The sequence below is a fragment of the Protopterus annectens genome, chromosome 9.part0 (assembly GCF_019279795.1).
Source record: "Protopterus annectens isolate FY-2018-M chromosome 9.part0, PAN1.0, whole genome shotgun sequence".
Lineage (NCBI taxonomy): Eukaryota > Metazoa > Chordata > Ceratodontiformes > Protopteridae > Protopterus > Protopterus annectens.
The window spans coordinates 1,890,528,672-1,890,547,136 of NC_056743.1; the positions used below are offsets into that span (position 1 = coordinate 1,890,528,672).

General features: G+C 40.1%; 1 protein-coding gene across 1 annotated transcript in view; it reads right to left on the reverse strand.

The window, feature by feature from the left end:
• Window positions 1–18,465, reverse strand: part of LOC122812307 (complement C3-like) — a 2,177,376-nt gene that overhangs the window by 322,813 nt on the left and 1,836,098 nt on the right. The window contains exon 33 of the mRNA XM_044084710.1: window positions 15,031–15,082. Coding sequence (XP_043940645.1) covers window positions 15,031–15,082 — 52 coding nt within the window. The remainder of the gene's footprint in view (window positions 1–15,030; window positions 15,083–18,465) is intronic.

Sequence of the window (18,465 nt, forward strand, 5' to 3'; positions counted from 1 at the left end):
TCTCCAGTGATAGAGAAGGAACGCTATTTGCCTGAAGCTATTTATGCGAGCTGTGCTGGAGAAATTGGTATCCTGTGTTTGAGAAGCTGCTATACTGGTTAAGAAAATGAATTACATGTGAGAAAAATTCTGTTGAAGGCTGTAGGAAATAGAATACATTTTTCTTTTTATAAGTACTGAATTGTTTTTTAGAAAACAATATGAGAACATTTCAGAAAGCATTACCCTGAATTGTAAAAGTTTTTGTATTAATTCTTAGACTGTTTGGTTCCTCTTCCTGGAATAATTATTCACAATAAATGTGTCTAATGATTTACATTGTTCCCCAAGCTGAAGGGAAGCATATTTTTTCTACTCCTGTAAATAAACCTGGGTTTTGAAGTTTGTAAAGTTACCTCTCAGGATGATTTTCTACAACATGCTGAACAAAGATATCACATGAGTGTTTTTTCAGTGAGCAACAAAATACACTTTTCTGTGACACGGCAGACTGATTATTTTGCTACCTGCACTCTACCTGAATAGTTCTGTGCAGACGTTCATAGGATCATAGGAGATTATTCGGCTAATGACACTAGGGCCTTTACAAGCCTAGCCAAGTTTTACCCTTATTTCATGATCAGTACGTATCACCCCTGCCCAGCACCTATCACCCCTGTTGCCCCTAAGAACTGAATGCACTGTTACTGCTACTGCTTAGTCAGATACTTACTGAGTGTAGAAATGAGGCCTACATTGGTAGATCCCTCTAGTCCTGTGCAGGAAATTAACAAGTCATCTTTGAGTTATCCTTGTGCCAGTACAGACATGTGTACTTCAGTTAGTCAGATACTTACTGAGTGTAGAAATGAGGCCTACATTGGTAGATCCCTCTAGTCCTGTGCAGGAAATTAACAAGTCATCTTACTTACTGAGTGTAGAAATGAGGCCTACATTGGTAGCTCCCTCTAGTCCTGTGCAGGAAATTAACAAGTCATCTTACTTACTGAGTGTAGAAATGAGGCCTACATTGGTAGATCCCTCTAGTCCTGTGCAGGAAATTAACAAGTCATCTTTGAGTTATCCTTGTGCCAGTACAGACATGTGTACTTCAGGAGATTGTAATGGCACCAAAAAGGGAATGAGATGGACCAGAACAAACCTGATGTCCATATAGGAATTCACACTGGGAATTCACACTGGGAGCAGGTTTCTCACAGCATAGGAAAGGGACTTGGTTAGACAATCACCTGCACCTTTACACGTACTACAGTTCTCTCTGCTGGTCTCCAAAAATTGAAAAATGAGTTGAGACTTTGGTAGGCACTATCACAGCTCTCTAAGAGAGACATGTGGTAATTTATCAACATATGCTAAAATGGCAACAACATCTAAGTGTCCCAGTAAATCCACAGATCAGCTAATTTGGGATTGCAGACATCAGTAACAACTGAAGAAGCTCAGATTGGAGGAGGATGATGCTGAGTCCCACTTAGTAGCATTTGAAAAATATGTGGAGGGAAAACTGGGTTCAGGTGGAGAGGACCAGGATTCAGTCTTCACACATGACTGGGGGCTCCCTAAAAGCCTATATAAAGAATGTGCTTATGGATGTAACTATTAAAACAGTGAACAAAGAAATAGCAGTTAGATGGTGCTTCACATAAGGCAAAGACTTACAGCTGTTAAACTGGTATATATTATGGGCAAATCAGCACAGGTCACAAATGGAAGATTTAATGCACATTTAGCAGCTGCGCTTAGATGTTGATCCAAATGCTGCAAGAAAAGAATTTAAAAATGGGTTGTTTCAGAGAGACTCTAAATCTTCCGAAATGTTAGTTCCAGGAGAATGGTTTTCATTTATTGAAGTAGCAAACTCTAAATCTGACTTGCATGCACCACGCACTAAAAGTGTGTCTCTAAATGTAAAGAAGCAAAATTCATTAATTTATGCATAGCAAAGCATTACACGACTAATGTTAACAGTGTTGCACCTGTAAAGAATAGTCACGTTAGTACACAGCTTAACAAGCAGACTGCATTGGACAGGGTGACATTAATGAATTTGTAGATGCTAAGAGAGTTTTGAATCTGAGTTTTGTAATTGTGCTGAAACAAAACGTGTGTATTCTTTTAGTAAAAGGAAAAGAGTTGTAAGGATTATAAGACCTAAGGAGTTTGAATACGTTAGATAAATCACAATATTTATGTAAGCAAGAAAAAAAATTGTTAGTAAGCAGTCAATTGAAACAGTGTGTGCAGATTGGAACAAAAAAGAGTAACTTATAACCTAAGCAGAAATGCAAGCTCACCCAGTAACTTTAGCACCTAACCCAACACATGATGTGATAACTGACCAAGACCGTTCTCAATTCAAAGAGATCTCTATAATGTGTGTCTGGGGGGGAGCGTACGTCAGATATGTTGTAAAGAGATACAAAGAGCCAGTTAAGAAAATAGTTTGAAACTAGAAACATTGAAAGGAACTAAAATTTGGGTGGATGATGAATCTGGCATCGATTCCTATCAAAAGACTCTAATAGAGACGACAACAGAAAACATCAATACAGAAACTGAAATCAGTGTCCTCATAGATATAAGCAGCCTAAGAGAAGTAGGTATCAAAATTAGGAAAATATGAATATTATACTGAAGAAACCGAGAAAGGGAAATGGAACAGAGTCATAAGCGTCTTCCTGCTATCCTAGACATAAACAAAAAAGAATAAGAAGATAACAGATACGAAAACTACTGAAATACAAATCGAAAACAGAGCTCTACTTCATATCCATATCTGAACTATAAAATAATCCGCAGGTAGGCCAAAGAAAGCACAGATATTCCGCCATGGATTGGTGTAAAGGCTCTTACATACTTGCAATGAAGTTGGTCATACACACATATTAAGTGTTTATGTAAGGACAGATAAGACAACTGTTAGGATTTTAAACAGATTTTACTGACCTATTATTATGAAGGAAATCGAAAACATTTTTGCAACTTGTTCTGATTTTCAAAAACATCACATAACCCAAACAAAATGAGCTATCTGATGCCATTGTCTATAGCAGAAATACTCTGAGTGAATAGCAGTTGACATTGTAGATCCACCTTTGAAGCTGAGTGAGGGGCAGCAGTATATAGTAAAAATACTTGATTAAAGAACCCAATTTCCCTGATGAAGAGTTAATGCAAAGCCTAAAGCACTTGTATAGCTTTTTTCAGGTGTATGTATCCACAATAAATTCTTATGGAGAAAGGTACCGCATTCATGTCCATAGTAATACATGGATTCTCTCAGATTTGTAATGGTAAAGCACTTAAGGACTTGTATATACCACTAGCAAACAGATGGACTAATTAAATATTTTCTAAAACCTTAAAGTATATGTTAATGAAAACCACAGAACAGAACTGAAACATTGAGACCAACTGTTCCCATGTCTCAATTTTGCTGTGAAAGAGGTACCCAATATAATTGGATTGACTTTTTTTACTTTATTTTATACATTTGTTAAAGAGGAAAGCCCAATGGACAGAAGTGGAGTTTCTTATGGGTGACCCAGGAACATTATCTGGTTAATAATTAAAGTATAGTCACACAATAGGTACATGGAAATAGAGGGAATCAAACCTTGTAGTCTTCACTACAGGAAAGGGCTCATTAATATTTCAGAATCTTAATCCTCTACACTAACTGCCAGACTCTTTTTTGAAATACTATACAGCAGAAATCCCAGAGGCTTGCTAGATGCAATGACAGAAACACTAGGAGGCCAAGGGTTTCTTTAATGCAGCTCACTGATAATAAGTGTAGTTTGCGCAGTGTAGCAACTATGATGTCTTTTATCTGGGTAAATCTGTGAGAAGAATCATATAATAGGTCTATGAATGAATACAAATTAGCATAAAGAAAAGGAGGTCCAGTAATGATTCATTTAGATTCTCTAGTGAGTGTCGTCATTTTAAGGGGTTCACTTTTTGGATCATTAATTATGTGCCAGAAGATCCTAGGTAAGTTAATCTACAGCAGAGGTTAGAAAAATGTGTGCTACAATAGAGAGTGAGCCTAAATACCTGCACACTTCTGGATGCTAATGACAATGTAAATATGAAGTCTGTTGTAAAATTAACATCATTAAGATAAATAGCTAAATTATTAATTGGTGACTCCAAATGACTCTTAAGTTCAAATGATCTCTAAGCTCTCTTAAAGTACTACCCCCCCCCCCAAAAAAATGCATAAATTGAAAGTTATGTTTCTCAAGCGAGGTTAGGCTGAGGAGAAGGTTAACAAAGAACTCTCTATTACCAAACAAGACAGAACAGGTAAGTACAAGCCTTACATGTTAGGCGACAATGAAGGGAGGATAATACTGCTGCACCAGTGCAGCATCCATTGTACCGTTTTACACAAATTACCCTTACAAAAAACTTAATTCAAGTACGCATCCCTTATCACTGGTTTAAGGTATATAAAAGCTGTAAGTGTACTTCTGAAATGCTCTGCACTGTAACTAGCTGTCAATTTATGCTTCAACATTTTCAAAGTTCTAAATCCAGTTCCTTCTCATACAGTAAAATGTTACAAGTAATGAATATGGTTTATGGAAACAACTCTCAGCATATCATCTTTTGACTCTGCCAAATAATTAAACTGGAGGAATCAATACACTGTTACTACCTCTGTCTCTTGTTAGCTTTTATTTTTGTTTCCTGCACTGACAATCACCATGAAGTCCAGTACAACTACCAGGGATCCCTGTAGTTAACCTGCATGAGGGGCCCACATGGTGCATATACCCATGATCCCTGTCTTTTGTCTGCACCCCCCCTTAGGGACCCACCACACATGATCCCTGTGATTTGCCCAAACCATTCTATTAGGGGCCTACATGGAGATTAGCCTTATTTGTGACACAACTTGCGTGAGTGAGAATGGAGGAGGATCAGAGATCAGGCAGCCAGTATTACCAAGGGCCCAATAATGTTTCTACTATAAGTCCCTAACTCTCCAATGCCTTACAACATATGTGCATGTGATGTGCCCACAGAGGACATGCTCTTCTGCAGTCAATCTGCCTGCAGTGGCAAAGTGAATGTGCTCAAAAAGCCCCAATTTAGGTCCTGCACCTCAGGTTAACACCTGGCTTGTAAGGGTCCAATGCAGAGCAGAACCGTAGCCAAAAAAGCAGTAATAGCTTCCAAACATCTAAGAAGACAATGGCTGAGTCAAATAACGTAGTCAGCCATGGTAGGGGGCATCCATCAGTCTGAACGTTACAGGAGGTAAAGCTTTACTCTTGGAACAGCAGTTATAAAACTGGTATGGGACTAGTACAAGGTACTGTATTGTCCATAAGAATTAAAGAATTCAAAAAGTGGCAGGAAAGAGGTGTCATAGCTGAGGAACAAAGTTATGGGTACATTCCTTACATACCTTTCTGTGAGTACTGCCACATCTGGTGGTAGTGGCAAGATTGACATCTAAAAGCATTAAGAGCTCCCAGAACTAAAGCATTCCCAGGCTGCTAAGTAAACCTGTCTAGGTTAACATGTTCATAGGAGATTACTAGGCTAATGGCCTGACAGCCCAGGCTGCTAAGTAAACCTGTCTAGGTTAGTATGTTCATAAGGGATTACTAGGCTAATGGCCTGACAGCCCTTACAAGGCTAGCTAATATACCCCAAAATTGCTCAATATATGGTCCCTTGAGGCAAGAGGATGGCATGGATTTGTGCCTATGCACATAATGCATCCCACCATACCCTCTAGATCATGAATGAGCAAAACCTGCGATAATTAAATGATTAACAAATGCAGCTACATGTGTGGTGGAATGGATGGAGAAGTGCTACCTTCATCACCGTGGCTAATTACCCACAGATATGTGAATATGGTTAACTATCTTTTAGTCCAGATGATTTATCTTTATAGTTAATTACCCACAGATGGGGTTATATTCACAGGCATGTAAATGTGGCTAAATATCTGCAGATCGGTCTATAGTCAGAGATTTATCATTATCACAAGGAGCTGTATTCATAGATTTGTCCATGTGATTAAATGCCTGCAGACAGAACACTATTCCCAGACTCGCTGTTATGGTTCAGTATCTGCAGATAGCTAAATACCCACAAATTGAACTGTATTCATAAATGTCTGAGTATGGTTAAATACCTGCAGATGGAACTCTGTTCACAAATTTATCATTAAATTTAAATTCCCTTAACATTTGTACATAATATTGCAGACCTTGTATCTACAGGAGCTGTCAGAGTTCCAAGCTAACACAAGGGCTTAGTGTCCAGAGGAATAACTAGACTTGATAGCAACAATGTGAAGGAAGACCAGAATAAGTAAAATTCAGAATCCAGAGGTCATTGTGGCCAGCCAAAAAAAGAATGTAAAAAAAATAAATAAATAACCTGACACCAGGCAGACTGATACAACAGCTCCAGTAAGTTGTTGTGTAAGAGTAAATGGGCCTTCTAGTTCACATATGGCCAAAGAGAGAGTCTTGGTAGACATTGTCAATATACAGACATGCTTCTGACAATAAAGGAGATATCGTTGCCTGGAGGTCCAGCAAAAGAAAGAAGGCAGAAAGACGAGCCAAAGAATACCGATCAACATGAAAAGACATTCTTCAACGAGAGAGCTGTAAGGAAGACAAGAAGTGATGCAAACAAGAAATCATAATCTTTGGGAATATGTCTTCCTTTCCCCAGGTTAAAAGTGCAGTAACATTGGATCTGATGCAGTCATCTTAACTTTCATTAACCTGTAGGTCTTCATTCTTACCCTCAGACCCGACCAGCTACTCTGCAAGCTTGAGATTCCAGAGTTGAGCTCATCCCTTCTATCCACAATGCCCCGCTGCCTCACACTGCCTCTAATCATGTTTGCCTATAGCATAAGGACCAAAAAGTTCTATCCTATATAAAAACAATTATCCAGGACTATGAGAAAAGCAATCAGGAGCTCAACTGGAAGGAACGTACCACCGGGTCTCTCAAAGACTGCAAGGGGAGAGGGATGATTAATGAAAATGAAGACGGACAACACAGATGGAATGACATGGTAAGAACATAACTTCTTTATCTGCTGTTACAACTATTTAAATAGCTAATAAGTCAGATGATCAATCAGCTGACTAATATTTAAAAATTCCTTCTTTAAAAAAAAAAATGAAGTTTTCCATGTCATTACAACCCGGAGGCATTCAGTAAAACCTGCAAAAAATGCTCCCTTTGATTCAACAACTCCTCTGTCATCTCCTTTCCTTAAACAGAACAGATGTTTTTAACAGCGAATTTGAAGGGATTCCCCATGCAAATGTTAGTATGCCTGCCTATATATAGCATTAGTTCTATCCATTCATAGGTTCATAGGTTCATACTAGGCTATCTGCCCTAGGGCATTTATAAGCCTAGCCAGAGTGTGTTTGACTTTCGCCACCCATTTTAAATTAATTTTGCTATGCCTTTTTTTGAGGTTAGTATACTGTGCCTCTGTCTAACAGTGACACAGAAGTGATAGCCGGGGTAAACCTACAATCTCCCATCCACTCATCAAGATTCCTCTTGAAGAGAGTCAATGTGGGACTCTGCCTAACCTGGACTGGGATTTTATTCCAGAGTGAAGGGAGCCTCTGGGTTTGAATCTGTCCCTCCAGCATGTCCTATTTATTTCAGTGCTGAGGTTCAAGTCTCTTGAGTGCGTAGCTCGATGGGATTTGGATTTTCTGAGGTGCAGCATGTCCATTAATTCCGGGTTGGACATGGCTTTATACATCAGGCACAGATCGCCTCTGAGCAGGCGGTATGCCACTGAGTAGAGCTGGAGTTTCTTTAACCGGGCAGCATATGGCATCTGTTTGAGCCCTTTGATCCTCTTGGTGAGGTACTTTGGGGTCTTTCCAGTTGCTGCAGGTGTCTGGTAAGGTACATCCCAAAAGGGGCATTGTACTCAATTATGGGCCTGATGAGGGATGAGTAAAGAGGCACGATGACCTCCCTGATCTAGATGTGAATCCCTTCATGATTAGGTGGGCTATATAAAATGTTTTTCTAACCACTTTGGCCACGTGGTTGTCAAATGAGAGATTGCTATCAACTTGGGTCCCCAGGTCCCTAATGACTTCTTCTGTACTTAATGGATTACCACCTATGTGGTAATTTGTGGGCACTTTGTTTTTGCCAAAGGGATGACTATACACTTTTTGGCGTTTAGCTTGAGGCCATGGCTCTGGCACCAGTTGTCTGTTTCTATGAGGCCCTTTTGGAGGATGCTTGTGTCGGCTGGAGAGTTGATTATGGCGCCCAGTTTTCAGTCATCTGTGAACTTGGTCAGCCACAATCCTTCCGTGTTGGCCTGTACCACCGAGAAATATATACCGAACAAGAGAGGTCCCAGGACTGAGCCTTGTGGGATGCCACTTGTAACTGGTTTGGAGTCTGACATGGCTCCAGCAATTCTAACCATGTGGGTTCTGTCCTTGAGCCAGTTTGCAACCCATCTAGTGACATAGGGGTTTATATTTAAGCTGGTGAGCTTATCTATAATGCCCGAGTGGGGTATTGGGGTAATGGGGGAAGGGTAGCTCAATGGTTAAGGTGGTTGCCTTACAAACACAAGGTGCAGGGTTTGATTCTCACAAGAAGGGATAACTAGGGCTTACAATGGCTCGCAAGGGCAGTTAGCCTAGTACTAACCTATGAACCTATGAACCTATGAACCTATTGTATCGAAGGCTTTTGCGAGGTCCAAGTAGGCTGTGTGGACCACCTTCCCCTCGTCAATGGCCTTAGTGACTGTTTCAAAGAAATTGACCAGGTTTAAGAGGCAGGATCTGCCCTTAACAAAGCCAAACTGGGTAGGATCCAGTGTCTGTAGGTCCCCAATATCTTTATTTATGAGGTCCATGATGATCCTTTCCATAGCTTTGCAGACCAAGCTAGTCAGGCTTATGGGGCAATAGTTTCCAGGATCCGTTGAGGCACCACCTTTGTGGAGAGGGACCACTGTTTCTGTACGCCACTCTTTGGGTACATATCCTGTAGTAAGGCTAAGATTGAACAGTAGTTTTATGTTTGGGTTTAGCTCTTCTTGGAGTTCATGTAGGACGCAGCCCGGGACATCATCTGGTCCCATTGATGCTGTGTTTTTTGCTTTGGAGAGGGCGGCTCTTACCTGAGCATCTGAGATGTCAAGGAGGCAGCACTCTGTTGGGATAGATATTTGCCCTTTTGGTGGGGAGAGGTTTGCACTGAACCTGTCAGCTAGGATGTTGGCAATGTCTGTGGGCTCGGTGTATTTTTTGTCATTTTGGACTAATTCTGAGCATATCTGGGAATTCCCACCCAGGTTCCTAACATAACTAAAGAAAGCCTTGTGATTATCCTTAGTGTCCTGTGCAATTTTTCTCTCGAAGCTGGCCTTAGATGATTTTATGAGTGCCCATAGTTTTTGCTAATACTGATCAGAGATGCCTTCCCTTTTTGGGATTTTGCTCTATCATGTAGTAGCTTCCTCCTTCTATTGTATAGTTTGTTTATGGCTGGGATCCACCAGACAGGACGTCTGCCTTTGGAGGATTGGGTCTTGGTTTTATTTGGGATTGCATGATCCATGCATTCCTGAAGGTGTTCATAGAATGCGTTTATAAAGGGATTCTGCGGTCTGGGCCGTATTTTCCACAGGCCTGGGGGCTTTGAAGGATTTCGCCTCGGTTTTGAGGTGTGTGAAATTTGCTTTAGAGAAGTTTTTCACTGTGGTTTTCTGGGCAGGGGGTGGGGTCGGGATGTGAATATCCAGTGAGATTAGTTTATGGTTTGATCTCACCAGTGAGAGCTGGTGGTTTCCTTCTCCTCCTGACTGGTTGCGCCAGTACTGAGTTGAGAGAACTTAGCCTACACTTCTGGTCTGGAGCATAGTGTCCCCATGTTGGTGATGATCAGGTCCAGTATGTTTTCCCCTCTTGTGGGAGTGGTAACAAGTTGTTCCATAGCATTTGAGTTTATAAATTCTAGGAACCTTTGGGCTAGGGTGTTGGAGCTAGAGTAATGCTCCCAGTCTATGTTTGGGTAGTTGAAGTCACCCAATATAATGGTGTTTGGAGAGACCTTCATATTTTCCAGTATTCTCAGGAAGGCCGAGTGGGGTTCCTGTGTTTGGGAGGGTGGTCTGTAGCAGGCTATAAACCGGAAGGCAGTTTTACCCACAGTTAGTTGCCCATGGATAGTTTCTGATGCTTTGTGCTGTGCCACCAACCTGGAGGTGTGGGTATCTTTGACGAATATTGATACTCCCCCTCCTTTTGTGGTTCTGTCCAAGTTTTGGGGCCGAAAAGCATGGTATGAGGTATAACCTGGTAGTGCAGGGGTGCTCTCGGGAGCCTTGAACCAGGTTTCTGTTACTGCACAGATATCGATGTTCTCCATGCTAAGGAGAGTTTTGAGTGTGTGCATCTTGAGGTTTAGACTTCTGGCATTGAGTAGCATTACTCTTAGTTTCTTATCTCTTGTGATACCTATGGAGGTGGGTTTGTCTTTTGAGCCTTGCCTAAAAAAGGCACTATGGGGGTAGCAAGAGCCTTTGCCAATATCCAAAAGCCCAGGGGTGACAGGTGCAAGCCGTCCCAAGCGAAGAATCGTGGCTTGTCGAGCATGTCATCCCAGGCTGACAGGCATTAAATCCCCTTTGAATGACACCAACACTTAAGCCAATTGTTGAAATTGATCATCTTGTCTTCATATTGTGGAATCATTCTTGGTGAGGGTAAGATGCTACTCAAGGTCAGGGTCATACTGGCCTGGGCTACATGCTCAGAGAGCTCCTCTATGTCTCTTTTCATGTAGTCCAGGGAGGTACGTCTCAGGTCATTCACACCAGCATGGACAATGACTGAGTCATATTTGTACTTGCCTTGGAGTGACCTGAGTGCTTGTGTTATGTGGCAGATCCTAGCGCCCGACAGGCAGCTCACTGTGACCTTCTCCTTGTTCAGCCTGGTGAGCGGGACGTCAGTGTGCCTGACGATGGAGTCACCTATTACAAGTGTATCAGGTGTGTTGTTTAGCCTTAAGGGCTGTGACTGTTCAGCACACTGGCTTTGTGAGCTATGTGTTGGACGTGTTTTGTTTTGGGGTAGCAGTTGCTTGGGTGTCTGCTTTGGAGGTCTCTGCTGCTTAGGCAGATATTTATTTAGAGCCTCCGAGTATGTTTTTGTGTGTTTATGTGTTTGATTTGTTGTCGTGGTAGGTCTATGTGAGACTGGAATTGTAGTGAGTGTGGTTTCCTTCTCATCCTGACTGGTTGCGCCAGTACTGAGTTGAGAGAACTTAGCCTCCAGTTTGGCTATATGGTTGCATCTCTCACATGTGTTGGAATTTGTTGGGAGGAGGAGAGGGTTGTCTGTGTACATGAGGCAGTTGTAACATTGCCTCAAGATTCCCAGATTCACCAGCTGGACTGGAGAGGAGATTGACAACTGACCTTTGGACATGCTAGAATAGTATTGGGAATTCCTTTATAATTGAAAAAAGGGCCAATGGGGAACAAAGCTAGTGCTCAGGCTTCTTTTAAAGACTAATTATACTCCTAATTTTTTCATGATAAACATTCTAATCATCCTACCAATATAAAATGCTTCACAACTGGAGCAAAATACTGTATAAAAAACAGGTATAGGGTAAAACTTCTCTCTCACACACTCCAAGAAGGAGCAGGTGCCAAGTTGGAAGCAATCTCTCCTTTGTCTGAACAAGCAAATAAGGTCCCTGGTGAAATCCTCTAAGACTAACTTCGAGTCCAAATTGGCCACATCCACTAAGGACAATCACAAGGCCTTCTTCACATATGTACGCAATCTCAAAGGTAACACCCAAATCTGCTCTGAACTGGTGGTCAAGAACACCACAAACATAAATGCCGTAGATATAGCCAACCAGCTGGAAGACAGGTTCAGTGAAAACTTCACCCCCCTGTCCCCCCATCAGTAAACCGGAACATCCCCAGCACCTGGCCCGTTCCCTCATCACTAGGGAGCAGGTCTTTAATGCCCTCTCAAAGGCAAAAAATATAGTCTCTATGGGACCCGACAACATCCCTAGCTGCATCCTACATGAATTCACGCATGACCTCTCAGCTCCATTAGGCACCCTATTCAACCAAAGCCTGAGCACTAGCTTTGTCCCAGCCAAATGGAGGACAGCCACCATTGTCTCTCTACACAAAGGTGGAGCATCCACTGACCCAGGCAATTATAGGCCCATCAGCCTAACTAGCCTGATCTGCAAGGCCATGGAACACATTATTATGAGCCTTATAAACAAAGACATTGGCAACCTCCAAACGCTTGACCCCACACAGTTTGGTTTTATCAAAGGGAGATCATGCCTGTTAAACTTGGTCAACTTCTTCAGAACAGTCACCAGAGCCATAGATGAGGGGATGATGATGCACACCACCTACCTTGACCTATCCAAACCCTTTGACACTATTCCCCATTTGGGCATAATGGATAAACTCTCCCAGCTTGGCATCAACCTGTATGTTACCAGATGGGTAGTTAACTGGCTCACTGATAGAACCCACTCAGTCAAAATAGGGGAAGCCACCTCTAGTAGTAGACCCATAACAAGCGATGTACCCCAAGGACTGATCTTGAGGCCTCTACTGTTTGGGATATACTTTTCTGAGATACAAGCCAAAACCAGTGGTCTGTGGCTGACCAAGTTTACAGATGACTACAAGCTGGGTGCTGTCTTAAATTTCCCTAGTGATGTGAACATCCTCCAAGAGGGCCTTACCCAAACTAATGACTGGTGCCAGGCGCATGGCCTCAAACTGAATGCCAAGAAATGCATTATTATCCCTTTTGGGGGAAAATGGCATCCCCACTAATTATCACATTAATAACAATAGGCTCATAGGTTCATAAATTAGTACTAGGCTAACTGCCTTTGTGAGCCATTTTAAGCCTAGCCAGTTATCCCCTGTGAGATTCAAACCCTGTACCTTGTGTTTGTAAGGCAAACACCTTAACCATTAGGCCACCCTTCCAACCCTAAATAAACTGCCTCTGCAAGGCTCGAACCCAGGAACCTGCATTCCATACACAAAGTGATTTACCACTAAACCATAGCAGATGCATGTACAATGTACTAAGCATGCAAGCAGTTGTGAGGGACTTGGGCACCCAGGTTGACAGCAACCTGATTTTTTCCACCATGTTGCCTACATTGTTTCAGAAGGCTTTCTACATGGCTCACCTCATAAGTAAGGGTATTTCATCCAGGAACAAGGAGGTCATAACATCCCTGTATTCCTCCCTTATCATACCCATTATTGAGTACAGTGCCCCCTTTAGCATGTACCTTGCCAAGCACATGCAGCAGCTGGAGAGACCACAGAGGTTCCTAACTAGGCAAATCCAGGGTCTTAAACATCTGTCCTATACAGATAGGCTAAAAGCCCTGTCCCACTACTCAGCCTGGTACAGACTGCTCAGATGTGACCTGTGTCTGGCATACAAGGACATCTCAGACCCGACCTTGATGGAGTTGCTGCATATCCATAGGTCCACTCAAGCAACCCACATATAAGGCCTAAAACCTGGTCTGTGACATTAACAGAACTCATTGACAAGATAGATTCTTGTCCCAGAGACTCCCCCGTCTGTGGAAGAGACTCCCTCTCCATGTTAAACAAAGTACCTCTCTAGTCCTTTTAAGAGGAACCTGGACGACTGGATGAAAAACAGAAAATACACCCCTGGGATTCCACCTGTGTCCCTGCTAGACAGGAGAAGCAGGTGCTGACTTTATGGGAATATGGGTGAAATTTTTGGCAAGGTTTATAAGGGCCTCCGGGCCATTAGCCTAGTATCATCCTATGAAATGTTATGGATACCTATTAATAAATGGATGTAATAATTATAGTATATCTGCATGGTTTCATCTCTCATTTTAGTTTACTTTATTATTTCCTGCTTTATTAAATAATTCATGCTAGAGCAGTGGTGCAGTGGTTAGCATTGTCACCTCAGAGCAAGAAGTTATTTGGTTCAATTCTCAGCTGGGGTGCCTGGTGTGTGGAGTCTGCATGTCCTCCCAGTGTTTATGTGGGCTTCCGCCAGGTGATTTGGTTTCCTACCACATTCAAAAGACATGCATCTGGAGCATTTCTCCCTGGGCCTCTGCTGAAAATTGTCTCTGTCCAAGTTGGACTTTCCCAGTAAAAAATGTTAAATAAAATAAATAAAAATAAAATAAGGATATGTAAAGACACTTAGAAGAACCAAGGAAGAGAGCTAAGTAGGTTGAGAGGGGAAACTTCTACAGAGTTTATTGAGTAATAGTAATAGGGTGAGAGCCTGAGGATTAAAGCTAGGATGGGGAGATGATGACAGACAGTTAAGACTGCGGACATGATGACAGACAGTTAAGACTGCGGAGATGATGACAGACAGTTAAGACTGCGGAGATAATGATAGACAGTTAAGACTGCGGAGATGGTGACAGACAGTTAAAACTGCGGAGATGACAGACAGTTAAGACTACATAATAAAACAAATGCTGATTTGTTTTTGGTTACTTTGTGTATAGCTGGAATGTTGGTTAATTATGGACTCTATACTTCTGATCTTGCATTGCATTTTGATATTTGATATTGGTTACCTGCCAGTATTACAATCCTGCAAAAGAGATTATGATGTAGTGTAGTTTAGATGGCTGAGCTACTATAATGTAACCAAAAAATCAAATCTGGCTGCTGTCACATCACAGACTGTCTGAATTGCACCATTATAACCAAAGCTGCTTTGGATGACATCATACACAAAGTCATTATCATTCTACATGGGTAACCAAAAGCCAGTCTGGGAGACTTTCAGCTGTTGAATCATGTTTGGCATGCTGGTAATGCTGTGTGGTGTGTTATCAGGAAATGAGTACCAATAATGTATAACAGGACAGAAGAATACAGACATGTTTTTATTTCCTGGTTTAAATTACTGTGAGGGAAGAGACGGCTGTGCTTACCTTGTGCAGATGGTGATGTAGACCGTGCTGTAAATTCCTTCTGGTTTGTCAGCTGATGGAATAAAGGAAAATGAAGACAAAGATATTCATCATCAGATCTGTTTTTCTGGAAACTATATTGCTGTGTGGCAACAGATTATTTTGTCTATATTTAACATCAGTACTCCCACTGTAGAACAGATTATTTTGTCTATATTTAACATCAGTACTCCCACTGTAGAACAGATTATTTGTCTATATTTAACATCAGTACTCCCACTGTAGAACAGATTATTTTGTTTATATTTAACATCAGCACTAAAACTGTTGAACACATTATTTTGTCTGTATTTTTCACATCAGTTCTCCCACTGCAGATCAGATTATTTTATCTATATTTAACATCAGTACTCCCACTGTAGAACATATTATTTGTCTATATTTAACATCAGTACTCCCACTGTAGAACAGATTATTTTGTCTATATTTAACATCAGTACTCCCACTGTAGAACAGATTATTTGTCTATATTTAACATCAGTACTCCCACTGTAGAACAGATTATTTGTCTATATTTAACATCAGTACTCCCACTGTAGAACAGATTATTTGTCTGTATTTAACATCAGTACTCCCACTGTAGAACAGATTATTTGTCTATATTTAACATCAGTACTCCCACTGTAGAACAGATTATTTGTCTATATTTAACATCAGTACTCCCACTGTAGAACAGATTATTTTGTCTATATTTAACACCAGTACTCCCACTGTAGAAAAGATTATTTGTCTATATTTAACATCAATACTCCCACTGTAGAACAGATTATTTGTCTATTTAACATCAGTACTCCCACTGTAGAACAGATTATTTTGTCTATATTTAATATCAGTACTCCCACTGTAGAACAGATTATCTGTCTATATTTAACATCAGTACTCCCACTGTTGAACAGATTATTTTGTCTATATTTAACATCAGTACTCCCACTGTAGAACAGATTATCTGTCTATATTTAACATCAGTACTCCCACTGTAGAGCAGATTATTTTGTCTATATTTAACATCAGTACTCCCAATGTAGAACAGATTATTTGTCTATATTTAACATCAGTACTCCCACTGTAGAACAGATTATTCATCTATATTTAACATCAGTACTCCCACTGTAGAACAGATTATTTTGTCTATATTTAACATCAGTACTCCCTCTGTAGAACATATTATTTTGTGTATATTTAACATCAGTACTCCCACTGTGGAACAGATTATTTGTCTATATTTAACATTAGTACTCCCACTGCAGAACAGATTATTTGTCTATATTTAACATCAGTACTCCCACTGTGGAACAGATTATTTGTCTATATTTAACATCAGTACTCCCACTGTGGAACAGATTATTTGTCTATATTTAACATCAGTACTACCACTGTAGAACAGATTGTTTTGTCTATATTTAACATCAGTACTCCCACTGTAGAACAGATTATTTGTCTATATTTAACATCAGTACTCCCACTGTAGAACAGATTATTTTGTGTATATTTAACATCAGTACTCCCACTGTAGAACAGATTATTTGTCTATATTTAACATCAGTACTCCCACTGTAGAACAGATTATTTTCTCTATATTTAATATCAGTACTCCCTCTGTAGAACAGATTATCTGCTTATATTTAACATCAGAACTCCCTCTGTAGAACAGATTATTTTGTGTATATTTAACATCAGTACTCCCACTGTGGAACAGATTATTTGTCTATATTTAACATTAATACTCCCACTGCAGAACAGATTATTTGTCTATATTTAACATCAGTACTCCCACTGTGGAACAGATTATTTGTCTATATTTAACATTAGTACTCCCACTGTAGAACAGATTATTTGTCTATATTTAACATCAGTACTCCCACTGTGGAACAGATTATTTGTCTATAACATCAGTACTCCCAATGTAGAACAGATTATTTTGTGTATATTTAACATCAGTACTCCCACTGTGGAACAGATTATTTGTCTATATTTAACATTAATACTCCCACTGCAGAACAGATTATTTGTCTATATTTAACATCAGTACTCCCACTGTGGAACAGATTATTTGTCTATATTTAACATTAGTACTCCTACTGTAGAACAGATTGTCTATATTTAACATTAGTACTCCCTCTGTAGAACAGATTATCTGCTTATATTTAACATCAGAACTCCCTCTGTAGAACAGATTATTTTGTGTATATTTAACATCAGTACTCCCACTGTAGAACAGATTATTTGTCTATATTTAACATCAGTACTCCCACTGTAGAACAGATTATTTTGTGTATATTTAACATCAGTACTCCCACTATGGAACAGATTATTTGTCTATATTTAACATTAGTACTCCCACTGTAGAACAGATTATTTTGTGTATATTTAACATCAGTATTTCCACTGTGGAACAGATTATTTGTCTATATTTAACATTAGTACTCCCACTGTAGAACAGATTATTTGTCTATATTTAACATCAGTACTCCCACTGTGGAACAGATTATTTGTCTATATTTAACATCAGTACTACCACTGTAGAACAGATTATTTTGTCTATATTTAGCATCACTCCTCCCACTGTAGAACAGATTGTTTGTCTATATTTAATATCACTACTCCCACCTTAGATGAATTCTTCCTCATTATCTGCTCTGATACATATCTGGTTTGTGCATAAATAACAGGGCTGAAATGGCAGACATTTGAAATATTGTTGTGCACGATGCATGTAAATGCATATTAAAAGTTGTGAGAAGGATGCCTCATTTACATTGTTTATAACGGATAAAGTCTTATATCTCAGGGACTAATAATCATGAAGACACACATTCTGGTATGGGGGACCTATGTAAATTAAACCAACACAGGTAGCGTACACTGAAATGATCAGCATCTTAACCCAATATTAGTAGACAGAAGAGATACACACAGACCATCAATGTAGAAATAAACATTTACTGAAGATGCTGTCTGATCCATTTAACATAAATAAATGCTGCATAATCTGACTCATATCATGTCAACCAACAGACCTAGCCCACTACAAACCTTTTATTTCATTCATCTTTTGTCATTTTATTTATGACAGCCTTGCTAATACATAATGTGGAGTTTTACATTTTTATGCTGACATCATTTATGGATTCTGGGTAGCAACCACAAATATAAAACAATGCTATTCACTTCAAGCTATGACTTAATCACCAAAGTATTCTATTGTTCACTTATAGGTCATAGATTCATAGCTGAATACTAGGCTAACTGCTCTGAAGGGCCATTTTAACCCTAGCCAATAACCCAAGATCAGAATCAAACCCTGTAAGTTGTGTCTATGAAGCAAAATCCTTAACCATTATGGGAGACTTTACCCCCCCTCTAGACTGAAAACATACACTGCCACATACTTGCATG